We start from the raw sequence: 21222 nt of genomic DNA, 5'->3' as shown, positions 1-21222 counted from the left end.
AAGGAGACCAAGTAGCTTATCATTCCCATAGCTTCTTACTGGCCGAGACAAATTTGGTTTCTACTTGTTCATGTCCTGCCCATCAGGAATATAATCAGGCTGAGCAATTCCCCAACTCTTATCAAGCAGCATTACTATTTCATCCAAATATTCAGACTCTGACCCTCAAAGCCTAAATGCTAAAGAGTCAATTTTAAAAGGGGCGTGCATACGTTAGGTCAGTAATATATGCAAATATATATCTTGCATATTCATAACAGATATCCTGAAAACCAGACTAGTTAGGTGTGCCTCCAAGATAGGGTTGAAAACCACCATCCTAAACATAAGGATATATGCTGAAACTAAGATACATGCAAAGTAAAGTGTTGCCACGTATTGCCAAAGATATTGCAACGCCTAACCTGCAAACACAGGCTGCTGTGACACACCGCCTGCATCACCTTGACACGCATTTTGTTTGCTACTTTCCTGAAGAACCTCTTCAAAACCTCGGGGCAGCAGCAAGCATGTAAGGAGGATGCAAGCGTGCTGTCCCAGCGGCCTGCTCTATTTGCAGCACAAGCAGGGTGATGACCTACCTCTGACGCTGTCGCACTTAGACAGGCCGATGCACTGTTGGCGCGCGTTAAAACAGGCGCTTGTGATTGAGCACACGCTCTCCTGACGCGCGCCGAGCCACCGCTCCTGGGCGCCCGCTTTTATGTTTAAACGGGCTGCCGCGGTAAAAAAAAAAAAAAAAAAAAAGCGGCGCTTGGGAAAATTATGTGTCCCTAGCACCTCCTCGGCATCAGGCGCCCAGGACAGATGGCTGTGAGCGGGTTAGGAAAACGGACGCTCGTTAATTTAGTATCCTAACCTGACCGCCGGCACACTCTCTTTCTTTTTACCATTCTCCCTTTTCGGTTCCTCCGACTTAATATTGCCACAATATTAAGTCGGAGGAACTAGAGAAAAGCAGCGACTTTTACGGCTCTTCAAGAATTACTGCCTGTTCTGTGGCAGGTGTTAATTTTTGAGACTAAAAATGTGCACTTTTTTTTTTTTTTGCTTCGGGGTAATAGCTAATAGTCTCATCGACATGAATCTACATGTGATGAGCGCTATTAGCTACGCGCTCGATTGGATGCGTGTTTTGGATGTGCTAACCCCCCCCGCCCCGCCCCCCCCTTTTGCATCAGGGGTTATGGCTGCGCGTCCAAAACGCCCATCCAGTCTCGCGTTGAACCTTGCACCGGCTGCAGCGCATGGTATCGCATCGGCCTGAGAGAGTTTTTAATTCCTTATGCTGAATCAGCGAAAGCTCCCCTCCCTCTCCACCACCTCCACTGCACCCACAAAACAACCTTCACAAATAAGCAACAATAACCATTCTGCCACCACATCCCATCTGCAACAGCTGTCTATGCCCCGTGTCCCGTCACCTCCACCCACACCCCCTGTCGGTACAGTCCCGTTATGTACTGCCACTGTCTTTAGCACACACATATGATCGGCACAGTATTCATTCTTTGGTAGACCAGGTGCACCAGTGCTGAAGTGCTTGCGTTGATCTTTGCCTCAAAGCCGGATGCAATTAGCTGTTAATGCTGTATGTGGAAACTTTTCAAGAAGGTGAAATCATTTTTACTTTTCGTTGAATGTCTTGCAGATTCCATCGTAATTGGATTTTGGGTTGGTCTCGCGGTCTTTGTCATTTTCATGTTTTTTGTACTGACCTTGCTGACCAAGACGGGAGCACCGCATCAAGAGTAAGTCTTTCATCCTTTTCCAACATAAATGCAGCATAAACCTCCTGTAGCATGAACTGTGTTTTCAGAAAGAAAACTGAATCGTAATTCAGCACAATTGCATGTATTCGTTGGTGTCAGAACTAGGTTGTGGTAGAAATATTCTCCTAAATCTTGCAGGCTAAAAAACAGCCCGCTATCCTTGTACTTGGGGTTGGATGGCAAACTTAGGGGTCTATTTATCAAGCTGTAATCTAAGTTAATGCATGCTATTTACCATTATTTGGGATGGAGGCTAGTCACTAATACTGCACATTAACTTGTGTTAACGCATATCACAGGTTGATAAATAGAATCCTTACTGGTAGATTAAAAAAAACCAAACAATGAGAGAGAGCAAGCACACTCCTCTGTTAGAGACACAATCTGATACACTATGGACCAGATTTTAAAAGGGTTACGTGCACCGGGCCTATTTTAAAAAGGCTCGGCGATGCGCGTAAAGCCCCAGGGCTGAAGTAAGTTTCGAAATAAAAAAAAACCAACATCAAAGGTAGGGGGGAAAGGGTGGGGGAGGTAAGGGAAGGTGGGGTGGGGGGGGGTAGGAAAGTTCCCTCTGAGGCCGCTCCAATTTCGGAGCGGCCTGGGAGGGAACGGGGGGAGGGCAGCGTGGCTCAGAGCGGGCTCGGCGTACGCAAGGTGCACAATTTGCACCCCCTTGCACGCGCCGACCCTGGATTTTATAACATGTGCGCGCCTGTGTTGTGCATGTGTGATTGGGAACCTGCCTGGGTGGGGATGGGTGTATGTGTGTGTGAATGGGGACCTTCCTGGATGGGGGTGTGTGTGTGTGTGTGTGTGTGTGTGTGTGTAAATGGGAACTTGCCTGGGATGGCTGAGTGAACAGGAGCCTGCCTGAGGAGGGAGGGTGTATTTGATTGTGAATGGGAGCCTCGTTTGGATGGGGGGGGGGGGCAGATTTTTGCCACGTCAAGCTCAAGGTGATTGGAAATCAAAAGTTTTCAGGTATGTATGGGAAACAAGGTATTTTCCCTTTTTTAAATTATTGGGTGTTTGATGTGTCTGCTATTTTGAAATATTTTATTGCTGTTTGTAAATTATTTATTTATTTATTTATTTACTTATTTGTTCAGTTTTATATACCGTCATTCGGTTCAGCCATCATAACGGTTTACAAAAATCAAACAGAGAATAAACCATTAAAAACATTGATGCATAAATTAATAGTGGAAAAGAAGAAGGGATGGGGGAGAGATTGGTGTGGAAAAAGGGAGCATAAGGAAAAGAAGGGAAAAGGATAGTGGTAACAGTATTGGTATTTAAAGATATTCGATTTTCAACTTTTTATATGAGTGTAACCCTTAGTGGGGTGTTTAGTCCCAAGGGCACACAAACTAATTTATTTTTCTTCAGGGCTGCACCAGCTAGCAAATTACTCCCACGTCTGACCCTTAATCCCTGGGGAGCAGGGTCGGATTTCCCATCAGGCCAACCTAGGCCGTGGCCTAGGGTGCAGCAGTCAGGGGGGTGTATATACAGCAGAAATAACAACCAAACATTTACACATCTTTCAGTATTATTTTGAAAAGGCCATCTAAAATGCTGTTTTTAAAATTTACATCCATATACTTTAAATAAATTGAGCGGTACATTTACGTTGCCCATCTCTACAGTTTGCGCTGTCTTGCTCAGACATAGGCAAAAAGCATTTGCTATTTCTCTCTCACACGCTCAGCGTAAACCACGTGTTAGAGGAAAATTCCAGATTTGGCGTTACAATAGTGATTCCAAGTGATTCATTACGCTCATATCGCTTGTCTTCTACATATCTTCTGATAATAGGTACGTAAAATATATCGTTACTACTTTTATATACTGTTTTGTTAACTCAGGGCTGAAAGCCGTAAGCAGAAAAAGTTGACGGGGGTGTTCGCCAAATGATAAGGGGGCTGCGATTTTTATTACAAAACATGAAACATACACAACTTATGGCTTGTTTATGCAGCATCATTTAATGTGGTGTAATGTAAGTTTGACAGAAAATGCAAAACATTTCAATAAAATTCTATAATGTCAGATGAGAATCGATGTAAATCTTCTGCATTTTATGTCAATTTTATTCGCTGTTTTTTGTATCGAATACACCATCTGGGTGAATAATTTGAACTAAACAAAGAAGTAATCGTCATACCTCGTATGGGTTATATAGGCAGACGTCTGCATTTTGCGGGCTGGCCCGACCCGAACCCGCAGGCCGGGTCGGGTTCAAACTATTTCAGCGTGGGTTGGGTCGGACAGAAGAACTTCCGTGGGGGGATGCGGATCCGGCGGGCTGAAAACTTTTTTACTGGTTTGGTCTGCTTTATTTTGCTTCTGGGTTCACTTGTCGCAAGTTTAAATACGTTTCGAATAACTGAAGAAGTTCGATGGAAAGGTTTTTTTGTATGTGTTAATGTTATGCAGTTTCATAAGTAGTGTGCAGTAGTGTAGTTCTGAATTAAAAATATATGGTTCAAAGATTATAAAGGTTGTATTAAGTGCTTACGTGTTTCAAAAATAAACTGTTACATATTAAATTGAAAATTATAAATCAACTTTTGAGGGGCAGGGGGCACAAAATTGTGTTTTGGCCTAGGGCGTAGAAATGTGTAAATCCAGCCCTGCTGTGGAGGATTCTTTTTATGGGGGGAAGCTCTCACTTATGGCCCAGATGATGTTGTGCCTCTCCCAGTGTGTGTGTGTGTGTGTGTGTGTGTGTGTGTGTGTGTGTGTGTGTGAGAGAGAGTGTGAGTGTGTGTGTGTGAGAGTATGTGTGTGTGTGAGAGTGTGAGTGTGAGTGTGTGTGTGTGAGAGTGTGTGTGTGTGTGTAGACTGTAGGTGCTTCCCATGAGGTGAGAGGCTGTAATAAAGTAGACAGGACTAGGGTCTGGGAGTTTAAAATAAGAGTTTACTGACTGGAAATCATTAAATTAAGTCCATTTGTCCATAAGAGTGAATTTACATATAACTGTTGGTACAAGTGCATTTTCCTCTGTAGGTAAGTGTCCTTTATTCAGAGCTCTGGATAGAGCTCCTATGGTGATGTTAATACACATAGCTCACCCAGCAGCTATCCAGGAATCCTATTGGAGGGGCCCCCCACTTCCCAGCAAAAAATCCTACCTTGCTCCATCTCTTTTCTGGACACCCAGCCTGTCCTGGTCCCTTGGGTGGAGATCCAGATGGGGTCTCAATACTTCAAAAGTTAAACTGGATACATCTTCTGCCTTCACTGTCTCTTGTAGCAGGATCCTTCACTGGTGCTTGCCCACCTAGGGTTTAGAGTGGGCTCACAGGTCTTTGGTCCCCTGGTGAGAACCCCTTTCATCCCAAAAGGGTATCAGGCTCAACAATCTATCTCTTATGTAAATTAGTAGGAGAAGGACCCTTGGGCAGGGAGTGCACGATGGGGAATCACTTCTAAAAGAAACTCCATACCTGGGAGGCCTCACCAGAGTGTAAAACTTAAACATCCTTACTGTTCAAAGGCTTCCTCAAACTGATTCCTCAGTGTTCTAAAATGGCTAGCTAAATCGTGTTCAGGCATCCAATCCAGACCCTCCAAGTGGGAGGGTCTCAGGGAAATGGATAGCTCTTTCTAAAGTGTGTTCTATGCAGGGACAGTGGCATCTGGTGGCCAGACCGGAGAGCTCTGCCACATGAATTCTTAATTGGATGTTATTCTGTTTGTCATCTTTTTGGCAATATTCTCTTTATTGTATGGTTTATTATGATTAATTTTATATTTCTTGATTTTATTGTTTGATTTATGAGGATTGTGATGTTTCTGTTTTTCCTTTGTTTCATAATATACAGAGTCTAGCTGTTGGAGTTTCCAGTTCAGTTTCTGTCTGCACATTTCTACTTATATATTATGGTCTCTGTATTCTGTATTTGATGAGGGTCTGTCTGTGTTCTGCATGTGAAAGTGAAGTTAGGTATTCTACTAGCATGTATAGTTTCTATGTAGGAATTTAGTATAGACTGGTTTGTTCTGTTTTCCATTATAGGAAGTGTTTTAGGGCCTTGTATAATATTTGCCTTTTCATAGATGGTGGTGTTCCTGTTTGAGTGCTTGCAGTTAGAACTGTTTTTGTGTGGTATTTTTACTATATTGTTGACTGTCCAAGAACTAAACCCACACCTATGACACATTACAACTGGCTTACAACCTATGACACTTACAACTGGGTTCTAAGTGTCTTTTTTTGCAGGGTTTTCTGGATAGCACCACAACAGTGCATATTTTTCTGTACAACAAACTGGTACCAGCTACAGGGCCCAGCCAGTATCAATTTTATGTACCGGTAGGTGGGGAAGGAGCACCTGGGGATCATTCCTTCACAATTTAGAAATGTTGGACCTATGGATGGGGTAAAATAGGTTCGGGGGAGTGTGTTAATTTTCATAATTTCTGTTGCTGGAGGCAGCAGGGCTTTTTTTTCGGTGACGGAAGGGGGATTGGGACAGAGCATGATACTGACAGTTTCTATAGTGTGTTGGTTATTGGGGAAAACAACAAAAATTTTGTGTTAAAAAAAAAACAGAAAGGGAGGGAACGCATCACAGCAATTTTTCACACAGGGCAGCAAAAATGCTAGCATCGGTCCTGACAACAGCATGCATGGTTTTACATTTTCAAAACTACATGCAGTGCTTTTCAGGGAGAAAGTATCCACAGAGAAAGCAGATGCAAATCTTTGTGGGGAGTTTCCAAAGAGAAAGCATGTGTGCACTTTTCCCCTGAGAAGCAGTGCAAGTGGAATGTGCAGCTACCTACCCCTATAGTTTTGAAAATCACCCTGTAATATTGCTTCAGTTCCAGCATCATACACCGATGGTGAAAGCAACATTATTTCATTAAAAAAAATAAAAGGGAATGTAAGTGGCATACTGGTATACACTGTCACTTAGTATTGCCTTTATCTTGCCTTTCTTTCAGGATTTTCAATAGGGAAAGATATCGCAAAGTACAAATCACAATTGGACTTGTATATTTTTTGTGGCTGATATTTTGGGAAGATGCAGTCTGCCCTCTTTTCATCTAAGTCTTTCTTAAATTGAATTTCCAGTAGTTTGTAATAACTCAACAAATTTCACTGGATCATCACATTCTGTTCCCACAGGAATCCCCAAAATTCTAAGATTGGGATTTTCCGACTCCTTTTATTTGGGCATCCGAGTTCCTTTTTCATTTTGCACATATTTTGATTATGTTCTGCAGCAGTGTCACAATGTCTTCCGACAGGGAAGTCTTTCCTCCAGTTCATCCACTCTTTTGAAATAAAGAGAATTGCATTGAAAAGGAAGCTCACAGGGGCAAATTTTAAAAGCCCTATGCGTGCCGAGCCTATTTTGCATAGGCCTGGCGATGCGCACAAGCCCCGGGACGCGTGTATGTCCCGGGGCTTTGTGACCGGGGCGGGGGTGGGGCAGGGGCGGGACCGAGGCCGTGCCGGGGGATCGCACACCGGCACTTGGCCGGCGCACACAACTTACACCTGCCCAGAGGCAGACGCAACTTATGAATTAAATGTTGGGGGGGGCGGAAGGAAATAGGGAAAGCCATCGGAGCTCCCCTAGGGCTCGGCGCGCACAACATGTACAACTGTTCACCCCCTTGCGCGTGCTGACCCTGTATTTTATAACATGCGCATGACTGCGTGCGCATGTTATAAAATCGGGCATAGATTTGTGCGCGCCGGGTTGTGTGTAGGTATTAAAATCTGGCTCACACTGTTTTAATTTCTTTATTCTTGTCATGATTCACTGTCATTAGTAATACTTAAATTGGTAAAAGACCAGATAAAGCATCAATTGTGTACTAAAATAAATATTGCAGATGATTAATAAGCTACAGGGAACCCAGTTGCAAAAAGGGCTCATTCACAAATGTTTTGGAAAAGAGTTTATAATAGCTGTTTGCTACTCACTTGGAAGTCTTGAGACTGACATGAGACAATTTAGTGTAATTACAGCTCTTCAAGATATTTTTGTTGGCGTATTTACATCTTTTTTGAATGCCATAAAGTATGTCAATGACTACTAATAAATAAAATAGGGTTGACACCTTATAATTCCAATGTCCAAACAAAAAGCAAAAATGTCTTCCAAATAACTGTCCTGTAGTAAGGATACTTGTTCAGCCCTAAAAATTGATATTACTTATCTTATACATAGTGAATCCAACTTTACCACTTCTTGCTTCTGCCCATTTACACATGTATAAGGACGCATACTAAGTTGCTACTGTATTTTATAACATGCACGTGGCAATGAAATAACCAATTTTACCATTTAGTCTATTCACAACAAGCAAAAAATGCACCAATGTGGGTGACACAGACTCACTTCACACTCATGCTAAGAGCCCACCAACCAAAATTTCTAACACACCACACTTCTTTTAATAATAGGAATAAAGGGTTTCCGCAAGCCAAAAACATGAGACCTTACTCAGTCACCGCTGGTCTTCTCAATAACGCACCTAAAAAGTGTTTATTTTTCTATTTTTACGTAAGTTTTTTATGCACTGAAAATATCCTATTATAGAAACACTCTGTCATTTCCAGCCAGATCTGGTACTACAAAATCCAACATCAGCTGACCTTTCGTTAGCACAGCAATTACTTCAGGGTAAGATGCTGGCATCTGAGTCAGAACACCTTCAAAGAAGAGGACAAGAAGGATGGTAGTCCTCATACATGGGTGATATCATCAGATGGAGCCTGGCACAGAACATTGATCTAAAAAATCTAGAACTTTCAACATGCCCTACTGAGCATGTGCAACTGTAGTCATCACTCTGCCCCCTAGGCAGCGTCCCTCAGTCTCTTATTTTCCATGGAGCCGTGTGGTCGTGGGAGCTGTGTGTCTCACAGTATTCAGCTTTGCTTTCTCCTTACAGTTTTTGTAGGGGTTGCTGGGGCTGTTTTGGGTTTGTTCCCCCTCTCCTTATTTGCCGCCCATCTTATACTTTTCAGCCGACGCAAGCTCCAACAATGATATGTGATTATCACATGCTAAACCGCATTTTATATGTGATGAATGCTGTTTTTCACACATTGATCACTTACCACAGCTTAGTAAATATACCCCTAATATTGGAGGCTATTATAATTGCTAAATCTTATACTTCTGGTAAGTATGGAAATAATTGCCCCTAACTTGGAGTTCCTGGATGTTTTTGTGGACTGGGGAATGACTTACCCATGGGACTTCAGTTTATTGGTGAGCATCTAGTCCCCTGCAACCTGTAAATTAGTAAAACTACAGTCTCCTGTATAGAATCGACAGAAAAAAAATAGGAAAAAGCATAAGCATTGTCAAGTTAAGTGTAAAACATTGATAAGACTGGCTAAGAGAGAATTTGAAATGAAGTTGGCCGTAGAGGCAAAAAACTCATAATAAAAACTTTAAAAAATATATCTGAAGCAGGAAACCTGTGAGGGAGTCAGTTGGATCGTTACATGACCAAGGGGTTAAAAGAGATCTTAGGGAAGATAAGGCCATCACCAAAAGACTAAATGAATTCTTTTCTTCTATCTTTACTAAGGTGGATGTTTGGAAGATACCAGTTCTGGAGATGGTTTTTAAGGTTGATGATTCAGATGAAATGAACCAAATCACAATGAACTTGGAAGGTGACAGACTAAAGAGTAACAGATTTGCCAGATTGACAAACTAAAGAGTAACAAATCACCTGGACCAGATGATATGCACCCCAGAGTTCTAAAAGATCTCAAAAATGAAATTTCAGATCTATTAGTAAAAATTTGTAACGTAATCATTATAATTATCCATTATACTTGAAGACAGGAGGGTGGCCAACGTAACCCCAATATTTAAAATGGGCACCAGGGGTGATCTAGGAAACTATAGACTGTTGCGCCTGATTTCAGTGCCGGGAAAAATAGTTGGATATTATTCTAAAGATCAAAATCACATAGCATATATAGAAACTCATGGTTTAATAGAACACAGCCAGCATGGATTTACCCAAGGGAAGTCTTGCCTCACAAATCTGCTTCATTTTTTGAAGGGGTTAATAAACATGTAGATAAAGGTGAACTGGTAGATGTAATGTATTTGGATTTTCAGAAGGCATTTGACAAAATCCCTCATGAGAGGCTTCTGAGAAAACTAAAAAGTAACTCTTGCTGTAGTTACACAATGTTAGGTTCCATATTAGGAGTTACCGCCCAGGAAAAAGATCTAGGCATCATAGTGGATAATACATTGAAATCGTCAGCTCAGTGTGCTGCAACAGTCAAAAAAGAAGGGCGACCAAAATGATAAAGGGGATGGAGCAGCTCCCCTATCAGGAAAGGCTAAGGTGGTTAGGGCTGTTCAGCTTGGAGAAGAGACGACTGAGGGGGGATATGATAGAGGTCTTTAAAATCACGAGAGGTCTAGAATGGGTAGATGTGAATCAGTTATTTACTCTTTTGGATAATAGAAGGACTAGGGGGCAGTCCATGAAGTCAGCATATAGCACATTTAAAACTAATCAGAGAAAACTCTTTTTTACTCAACACCCAATTGTTTGTCGGTCTTCGACGGCTTCGCCCGCTTGTTGCACCTCTATCTCGGCTCCTCCCGCTTACTTGGGCAAGATGGCTACTGCAGTGTCGTCAAGCTGACTTCTCTGGTGTCCCCGGAACGGCTATGGTGGAGCCGTATGCCATTGCTCCTCCCAGGTACTTGCTAGGGTGCGTGCGCAACCCACGTCTAAGTACGCCCAGTGGCGCGAACCTCGAGGGCGTTCCCTCATCTGACATCACGCCAATCCGGATATATCTACTTATCAAGATTGCTAGCTCATTGAGTTGGCAAAGGCTCGAATAGACTCGTATGGACACGAACTGTTCCTGTCTGTGCTACTCTGCTGCTTCCCTGCTGCCTGCAGGAAGCTTTCCTTCTGCCCTTCGGGGTTTGCTGCTAACTTGGGTACCCGCTCCTCGGGGGCCCTTTGTTCTATTTTCAGGTGCCATTCAGGGAACAGGTACTCGCTCCTCGAGGGCCTGCTCTCCCTGCCTCAGTGCCTGCACCTACGACAACTATCTGGTGGAATCACATCCATAACAGCTAACACCAAGTGAGTACTCTAATATCTCATCTGTCTCATCCACAGTAACTCCTTGCTGTGGAACCTCCTGACGTCACCTAGGAGAGAAGGGCTTCCTCTGCTGAGGTCCCTGAGACTACAACTCACCACTTCCACCTGGTGGCTATCTTTAATCTGTATAATAAAAGAGTTCAATTCCAGTGTTTTGTGTATAGAGTCTATCCCAGTGCAGTGGCTCTTCACGGGGCTCCTCCCCGTGGGCATGGTCATCTCCACAGCACCCAAGGATCCACTAAAACACACGTAATAACAACAGATTGCCAACTCCATGGATCCGGCTCAGCTCACGGCGTTGCAGGCCATTCCAGGCCTGGCCCAGCAGATCGCCGAACAGCAGACTGCGCTGGAGGGACTGACCGCTGCATTTAATTTGCTACACCAGCAGATGAACTTGCCTTCTACCTCAGGTAAAGAGGCTAAACCGTCAAAGGTGACGGTCAAGATGACTGTACCTCTAGCAGCTCCTACCCACTTCTCGGGAGAAGTATGGAGATGCAGAGACTTCATTAACAAGTGCTGCATGCATTTTGCGTTACAACCTGGACATTTCCCCACAGCTTATGCGAAGACTACGTATATCTTATCATACCTAGATGGACGAGCCCTGTCGTGGGCATCTTCGCTGTGGGAACGCAAGGACCCCATCCTTCACAACATTAAAGGATTTCATGAACTGTTTAAATCAGTTTCTGATGACCCTGCCCGATATTCTGTTGCAGGATCTTCCTTGGTTCACCTAAAGCAAGAGAACAAGACCCTAGCTGACTTCGCTATTGAATTCAAGACACTGGCGTCTGAATTATCCTGAGACCCAAGATGCCTGAAGACACTGTTCTTCGTAGGACTGAACACTCGCCTGAAGGATGAACTCTCAGCCAGAGAAATGCCTGAAACCTTGGCTGAACTGGTGAAACTGACAACTAGAATCGATCACCAGCTTCAAGATAAAGTTCAAGAAACCAAGACTTCCAGGAGACCCTTTCTGAGTGAAGTCCAAATCAAGACTGCATCCAGGGCTGCCCCTACAGTCCCAGCAGCCAGTGAAGAGGAACCGATGCAATTAGGCCGCAGCCACCTGACGTCAAAGGAGAGAAGAACGCAGAAGAAATTAGGGCTGTGTATGTACTGTGGACAAGCTGGCCATGCTATCCAAAATTGCCCTATATGTCCGGGAAATGGATAGACCTAAGTCCTGCTGGAGGACTCTTCTTAGGTCTCACCACTCCTTCTCCTCCGCTTTCTCTTCTCTCATCTGTGATCCTCTACAGTACCAGACTCTTGCCCTAGTGGACTCAGGGGCAGGAGGCAACTTTATTCTTCAACGACTAGTGGAACATCTACGGATCCCCACTTCCACTTTGTCGCCTCCTCTACTTCTTTCATCCATCCATGGAGAACCCTTGCCGGGAGAAGTAACACTACGTACTGGACCAGTGTGTCTACGTACCAGTGCTCTCCATATGGAGACCATCTCCTTCTTTATTTTAGAGAAGGCTATGCACCCCATTGTACTGGGATTACCGTGGCTACAACAGCATATGCCCCAATTCGATTGGGTCACTCTGGAACTGTCAAGTTGGGGTCCAGACTGCCATAGGCGATGCCTGACTGAGGTTAAGCCATTACCTTGTATGCCTACCACCCCAGTAATGCCGGGCTTGCCGCCTCAATATGCATCTTTTCAAGATGTCTTTTCAAAAGAAGCTGCAGATATACTTCCGCCTCACAGACCCTATGACTGCGCCATTCATCTGAAGCCGAATACGGAGCCACCCAAGGGCAGAGTGTACCCCTTGTCTGTGACAGAGAACAAAGCTATGTCCGAATACATTTAGGAGAATCTCAACAAGGGCTTCGTTAGACCATCAAAGTCTTCTGCGGGTGCAGGCTTCTTCTTTGTGGGCAAAAAGGACGGCACATTGCATCCTTGCATAGATTACAGAGGCCTTAACGAAATAACTATTAAGGACCGTTATCCCTTGCCTCTGATTTCAGAACTTTTTGATAGACTACAAGGAGCCCAGATCTTTTCAAAACTGGATCTGAAAGGAGCATACAACCTGCTTCACATTAAAGCTGGCGATGAATGGAAGACAGCCTTCAACACTCGAGATGGCCACTTCTAGTACTTAGTGATGCCATTCGGCCTATGAAATGCTCCGGCTGTCTTTCAAAATTTAATGAACGACATCTTCCAAGACCTCCTCTATAAATGTGTTGTTATCTACTTAGATGACATCTTAATCTTCTCACAAGACATCACCACTCACCAAGAAGAAGTCAAGAAAATACTACAGAGGCTTCGTGAGAACCATCTCTACACCAAGCTATCTAAATGTGAATTTCATAAGGAATCAGTGCCTTTCCTAGGCTACATTGTCTCCAAAGAAGGTTTTCAAATAGACCCACAGAAGCTGAAGAGAATCAAGAAATGGGCACAACCCACTGGGTTAAAGGCTCTCAGACGCTTCTTAGGTTTCACCAACTATTATAGGACCTTCAATAAGAATTACTCCTCACTTACAGTACCGCTGCCAGCTATGACACGAAAAGGTGCCAACACAGCTAATTGGTCTCCCGAAGCGATTGCTGTATTCCAAAAGCTGAAGGATGCCTTCTCGACCAAGCCATGCCTTCTACATCCAGACCTCTCAAAACCTTTCATCGTAGAGGTCGACGCCTCAGACCTTGGCGTAGGGGCAGTACTAAGCCATGCTGGCAATTCTAAGGTCCCACATCCATGCTCATTTTTCTCCCATCGCTTTTCTCCTGCCAAGAGAAATTACGGAGTTGGAGACAAGGAATTTCTGGCTATAAAGATGGCATTCGAAGAATGGCGCCCTTGGCTCGAAGGAGCACAACATCAAGTAACGGTCTTCACAGACCATAAGAACTTGGAGTATCTCCGCCACACACAGCGCCTGAACCATAGACAAGCAAGATGGTCGCTGTTTCTCAACAGATTCAACTTCGTGCTCAAGTATTGTTCAGGAGACAAGAATATCAGAGCTGATGCTCTTTCACGCTTCTTCCTCTCCGAGGACGTACCCGAAGAGCCGCAACACATCATTGACTCTGAGAAGGTCATATTGGCACCTACCCATTCGGTGCCTGCAGGAAAGACAATCATACCCAAGAACCTCAGGAAAAAGCTATTGGCTTGGGCCCATGATTCCAAACTCAGGACACCCTGGGCAATGTAGGACGTTGTCTAAACTACAAACCTTTTATTGGTAGCCCAGCATGAAAGAGGACACGTTCGCCTATGTCGCTTCCTGCGCAAACTGCGCTAAACAGAAGATGCCGCCAGGACGTCCATGGGGTCTCCTCCAACCCTTGCCAATCCCTGAAGAACCGTGGATACATATTGCCACTGACTTTGTGGTAGATTTACCATCATCAGGAGGGAACAACACCATTTGGGTAACCGTTGACAGGTTCTCGAAGATGGCACATTTTGTGGCTCTCCCAGGCTTACCCACCACCATGGAGCTCGCTCAATTGTTCATCACGCACATCTTACGCCTGCATGGCTTGCCTAAGCACATAGTCTCCATTCGCGGAGTTCAGTTCACAGCTAACTTCTGGAAGGCATTATGCAAGAAGTTCGATATAGCCCTCGACTTCACTTTGGCATATCATCCCCAGTCCAACGGCCAAACAGAAAGGATGAACAGGACACTCAAACAGTTCATTCGTGCCTATGTGAACACCCGACAGAATGATTGGAGTGAACTCTTGCCATGGGCAGAATTTGCCATAAACTCTCATCCAGCAACATCCACTGGATCAACACCATTCGAAGTGGTCTATGGACCAATACCATTACCTCCACTGCCACTTCCGTTATCAATGTCGTCCCCAGCAGCTCAATCAACTGCTACAGATATCCATCAACTTTGGACTTAGACTAAAGAGATGCTTATGAAAGCAGAAATACGAGCCAAGTAATGATATGATGCTCATCACCGCAAGGCTCCAGACTTCAAGCCTGGTGACAAGGTCTGGCTTTCACTAAACATTTAAGACTCAAACTTCCTTCAGTTCGATTCTCTCCTCGCTTCGTTGGACCATTTTCCATTCTCCGACGACTGGGCAACCTCACCTACAGTCTGAAGCTACCAGCTACTCTAAAGATCCACAATGCATTCCACGTCTCACTATTGAAACCAGTGATACTCAGTGAATTTTCCAACAAGATACCCAATTCTACTCCAGTAGATGCAGAAGAAGACATTGAATACAAAGTTGACGCAGTTCTCGATGTAAGAAAACTAGGCAGAGTGTGGGAATACCTCCTGTGATGGGATGGTTGTGGCCCAAAAGACAACTCTTGGACTCCAATGTCCACTATCTTGGATAAGAAGATGTTACAGGATTTCCATCATCTGCAAAAACCTAGACCTGATAGGTCATTGCGTGGACGCCCTTTGAAGGAGGGTACTGTTGCATCTGTCAGTCTTCGACGGCTTCGCCCCACTTGTTGCACCACTATCTCGGCTCCTCCCGCTTACCTGGGCAAGATGGCTACCGCAGTGTCGTCAAGCCGACTTCTCTGGTGTCCCCGGAACAGCTATGGTGCAGCCGTACGCCATTGCTCCTCCCAGGTACCTGCTAGGTGCGGGCGCGCAACCCACGTCTAAGTACGCCCAGTGGCACGAAACTCGAGGGCGTTCCCTCATCTGACATCATGCCAATCCAGGTAAATCTACTTCTCAAGATTGATAGCTCATTGAGTTGGCAAAGGCTCGAATAGACTCATATGGACACGAACTGTTCCTGTCTGCACTACTCTGCCGCTTCCCTGCTGCCTGCAGGAAACTTTCCTTCTGCCCTTCGGGGTTAGCTACTAACTTGAGTACCCGCTCCTTGGGGGTCCTCTGTTCTATTTTCAGGTGCCATTCAGGGAACAGGTACTCGCTCCTCGAGGGCCTGCTCTCCCTGCCTCAGTGCCTGTACCTACGACAACTATCTGGTGGAATCACAGCCATAACAGCTAACACTGAGTGAGTACTCTATTATCTCATCTATCTCATCCACAGTAACTCCTTGCTGCGGAACCTCCTGATGTCACCTAGGAGAGAAGGGCTCCCTCTGCCGAGGTCCCTGAGACTACAACTCACCACTGCCACCTGGTGGCTATCTTCAAGCTGTATAATAAAAGAGTTCAATTCCAGTGTTTTGTGTATAGAGTCTAGCCCAGTGCTGTGGCTCCTCACGGGATTCCTCCCCGTGGACGTGGTCATCTCCACAGCACCCAAGGATCCACTAAAACACACGTAATAACAACACCAATTAAGCTTTGGGATTTGTTGCCAGGGGATGTGGTTAGTGCAGTTAGTGTAGCTGGGTTTAAAAAAGGTTAAGTTAACTTCTTGGAGGAGAAGTCCATTACCTGTTATTAATCAAGTTGACAGAGAATAGACACTGCTATTTCTGGCATCAGTAGCATGGGATCTACTTAGTGTTTAGGAACTTGCCAAGTATTTATAGCCTGGATTGGCCACTGTTGGAAATAGGATGCTGGGCTTGATGGACTCTTGGTCTGACCCAGTATGGCAACTTCTTATTTTCTTATGTCTATGGGTAAGATGAGTTGTAAATCATCTGCATCATACCTATACTGTATCTCACAGGCTGCAATAACTTTCCCAAGAGATCCAAATATAAATTAAATAATATGGCTGATATTGTTCAACCCTGGGCAATACTGGAGGAAAGTTGTTTCATTAAAGACAATTTCTCCTTTATCTTTACTTGCAAATTTCATTCACTTAAAAATGATGTAACCATTGCAACACATGACCCCCTATTCCCACATCAGCTGATCTCCCTAAGAGAATCTGATGAGAAAGTGTGCTGAATGTCAAGGACACATCCAGGGTGACAGTGGCTATCTTCTTTAACTAGCTCTGTTAACAAGTCAATAACAGAGATCAATAGAGGCTCTTTACTATGGTTGGCTCTAAATCCACATTTGTGGATATCCAGTATCTCATTATCTATAAAACTAATTGCAGAAGCACACTTTTCTCAAGAATTTTCCTTAAGATGGGCTGATTAGATATAGGTCTATATCTGATTAAATCATTTGGAGATACTTTGATTCTTTTTTGAACTGGACAAAAATGGTTCTTTTCAGCTGATTTGGCACCACCCCATCACACAAAAGTATTAATATCAGAAATATGATCAGCAAATATTATCTTTAGGCATCAAATAAGCCAAGCTGGACAAGGGTTTAGAAGTATGAAAAGTATTCCGGTTCCCAGTGTCAGGATCAGAGGAGAGCATTCTGAACATTTTCACATTCCCTTGATCAGTGACTATACTGTCGACACTGGTGAAAGATCTACAGACTGTGTTAACTTTATCAGTAAAGTGGCCTGCAAATTAATCTGCACGAAGAGTGCATTTATCTTATGGCTGGGCTTTGACAATAGCTGCTTAGTAATGCTGAAAAACTCTGAAGGTTGATTTAGAAACTCTGTTAATTTAGTTTTAAAAAATTGCTTCTTTCTTTTGATCAACACTGATTTATAACATTTAGAAATAACTTGTACTTCTAATTTACTAGCATCATCTGTTTCTTACATTTTCTTTCTAATTGCCTCACCTATCACTTTAAATCACTGCATTCGGAGTTAAACCAAGTTGCATTCTGAATAATATTACAATTTTTAACAACATTTTGTAGAGTGATTATGATTTAATGTCTGAAATAACAAATGATTTAAAGAATCAACCTTAGCAGCAACATCTCTGATATCAGGCTTGGTAATTACCTGTAACTGATTCCAATAATCCTTAAAAACATTTTGGTCAATTGTTCTTCTGTCTGTTTAGACACTGAAGAGAGTATGTGCCTTTTAGTTACTTCAGATGAACATCTTACTTTAAATGAAATCAAGACATGATCTGACCAGGTTAGAGGAATGAAACACAGTTCTAGAATCTATTCTTTTTTTACTCACTCTTTAGGAATAAATAATAGGTTATTAGTATGCTGGGTAGCAGGTGTAGAAAATGCTATCATTTTATGCAAATCCAAGGAGGACATGATGGTCAAAAAGTCTTCTGTTGTACTGGATGGTGCTTCATCAAATGGAAATTAAAATCTCCTAATAAAAACAAATTCAGATCCTTGCACGATACCCGTAATGAAATAAAAGGTTCTGCCAGAGATCCTAAGTCTACAACCTCAGTTCCTGGTGGACGATAAATGAAGCAGACTGCTAAGTAACTAGTAGGAAAAAACAATGCTATCACAGCTGCTTAATAAAAATGGAGCACTTGAAAAAAACTGCTGTCTTTTGAATACAATCAATACTCTCTCTCCTTTCTTATCATATCTCAGTTGATGAACATATATATATCCTACAGGGCATAACTCATTCAAAATCATGTCATCATCTTTGGTTAATCATGATTCTGTGCTACATAAGATATCAAAATTATATTCCAAAATGATATCATGAGATGCCCCCGTTCTACTTTTTATCTATTGGGCATTTATTATCCCTGTCTTTGTCATACATTTGTCATAAAACATTGCTCAGCCAATAATAGAAGTATAGTATTCTAGATGGGAAATTACCTGATGGCACTTAACTGTAGGTTTACAATGTAGTTTAAAAGGATTGTAGCTACCATGACCTTATATCACAGAAATGGTACATCCAAGACTATTATTAGATTTATTTGGCATGAATGTGAGCCCTTGAGCTGTGGCATGGTTGATGCAGCCCAGTAGGTGAAACTACTAGGCCCACGCAAAACTGTGTTTGGGATGCCCAGGGATAGGGAAGACCTGCCCTTCAGAGGTGGTGACCCGCTGCAAGGAATAACTCTGGTGTTAATATTTTTTTGGGGACAAGAAAGATTTTCGGTTAGTTGCCCAGGAGGAAAATTTTTGATCTCCTTCTTGCCTGGAGTGAGAAACAGCCCAAGCTGCTATTTGGACACAGGATCCCACCCATCTGGAATCCCCACAATAAAAAGATTAAGAAACAGAAGTAGAGTAAACATCCTTAAGACCATCTAACTGTGAGTAAGAACCTATTTACATCATCAAGGACACCCATCCGGTGTCTTCACCCTCTGTGTGAGGAAGGGATTTTGGCCAGCTTTGGAAGGGGATTTCCTGAGCAGTTTATCTCTATTCCTGCTAATCCAGGAGGGTGGGACTCCTGCACAGATAGAGGAAGAGACTGTGATGTTGGGATTTATTTATTTGTGCCATTCCATCTGACTGCTCAGCTCAGTAAAGTTCTAATTTTGGACACTGTCCAACTGGCTCCGGCGTGATTTTTGGGCACACAGCACACAGTGAGGAAAAATACCCCTCTCCCAAGGACAGCACAAAGGAAAAAGTCACTCCTAGCACTTGAGCCCTGAAAGTTAACTCTCCCCCCCCCCCATAAAAAGGATCCACAGGTGGGGGTTACATTTCAGTATGACCTTATAAACTCTAAAAGTGGCATACCGCACTGCCTTCAGGTCAAACACAGCAAAATAACTTGCGCATACTCGGATCACACTCAGGTCACTTGAAAGGATGCAGTAAGGGACTGGGCCCCTAGGGGTGGCCCTTTGGCGATGGCGTACCTAAGGGCCAAACCCCTTTCACAGGCACAGATGTCAGAGGAGAGGGTGGGGCTAAGTCCCATGAACAGCAGCAGCAGCAGCAATAAAAGAAGAATGTGCTGGCCAGAGATAAGTTAGTTGCAGCAAAGGGAGCTGCAACTTCACTCACCCAAGCTGAAGTAAAGAGCAGCGTGCAGTCAATCAATGAAGCAGCAAAGCACTGACAGTGATGTCAGAACAGGGGGGGGGGGGCGAGGTTAAGCCTTACAATTAAAATTAGTCTTGAGTTCTCAACCAGGTTCTCTTCCTCTAGTCCCCTTGGCATCATCACCTTTTCCCTTCCCCCACTCCCCAGCATCATAATCGGCCCTCTCCCCTCGCATCATCATCATCTTCATCCTTTCCCTCTCCTCCACCTCCTGGCATCATCATTATCATCTTCCCTTTCCCACCATCTCTTCTCTCCCCCAATCATCATCACCTTCCCTCTTCTTCTATCCCCACCCCCTGGCATCATCACCTTCCCTCTCCCTCCATCCCTCTCCCCCATCCCTAGCATCATCATCACCTTCCTTCTCCCCTCACTCCATCATCATCATCTTCCCATTCCAACCACTTCTTCCTCCCCACTTGCATCATCATCATCATGACCTTCTCCTCACTCCTAATAACATCATCATTGTCACCACCTTCCCTCTCTTTCCTCCCTTCTCCCTCACCTCCTGGCATCATCATAATCACCACCTTCTCTCTCCCTCCATCTCTTCTTCTCACCCTAGCATCATCGTCAACATCATCAGCTTCCTGTTCCCTCTACCTCTTTCCCTCACCCCGGCATCATCATCAACTTCCCTCTGCCTCTATCCACTGGCATCAACACCTTTCCTTTCCCACTACCCCTCGCCCTTATCCCTTTGCATCATCATCACTTTCTCTTCCCTCTCCCTCCACCCCCCATGCCACTCACTATCTCTTCCCTTCCAGCCTCTGGCATCACCTTCCCTCTCCATCACTTCCTGGCATCACCATCATCATCATCTTCCCTCTCCCTTATCCCCTGACATCATCATCTTCCCTCTCCCTTACCCCCTGACATCATCTCCTACCCTCTGTCTCCACTCCTCACCCCATCAACATAATCATCATCATCATAATCTTCAACCTCCCTCATCCCCCTGCTATCACCTTCTTTTCTCTTTCCTTCCACTCCCTGGCATCTCCTTCCTTCAGCCTTAGTCCCTGGCATCATCATCGCCTTCCCTTTCCCTCCACCTATCTTTCCCATCCCCATGAAGCATCATCACCTTCCTTTCACTCTCCTCCACACATGGTGGCATATTCCGCTTCCCCTTTCCTCACTCCAACCCCAAACCTTGTATAGAAAAAGTCTGTGAGCAGGCTTCCTCCTTTCCAGCTTCCCTCTGAAATCTTAACTGCGTGGAGCGAGCAGGTTTCAGGACCCCCACGCAGTTTCTATTGCAGACAGAGGCGAGCCAGCAGAGGGGAATGCAGGAGCAACTGCTGATAAGTGCTGCTCTCCCACGCTCCCTGCTGGCTGGAGGACATTCTTCTGGCCAAGAGGGAAACAGGAAATGAGACTGCAGCCACGGCACACCAGTTGGAAAACTCTGTATTAGTGCATGAATTTTATAAGGTGAAAAGAAAAAGCAAAGAAATAGTGTTGTTCAAAAAAAGAACTTTTGGGCTATGATTAAAATT

General features: G+C 44.1%; 1 protein-coding gene across 2 annotated transcripts in view; it reads left to right on the top strand.

Moving 5' to 3' along the window:
* The window catches only part of MRAP2 (melanocortin 2 receptor accessory protein 2), a 95846-nt gene that overhangs the window by 56230 nt on the left and 18394 nt on the right, over positions 1-21222 (top strand). For both annotated transcript variants that reach the window (XM_029595497.1, XM_029595495.1), the window contains exon 3: positions 1652-1751. In XM_029595497.1, the coding sequence (XP_029451357.1) occupies positions 1652-1751 (100 nt within the window). The remainder of the gene's footprint in view (positions 1-1651; positions 1752-21222) is intronic.

The sequence above is a fragment of the Rhinatrema bivittatum genome, chromosome 3 (assembly GCF_901001135.1).
Source record: "Rhinatrema bivittatum chromosome 3, aRhiBiv1.1, whole genome shotgun sequence".
Lineage (NCBI taxonomy): Eukaryota > Metazoa > Chordata > Amphibia > Gymnophiona > Rhinatrematidae > Rhinatrema > Rhinatrema bivittatum.
Note: the sequence above shows the minus strand (reverse complement) of the source record. Positions and strands in the feature narration are given on the sequence as shown.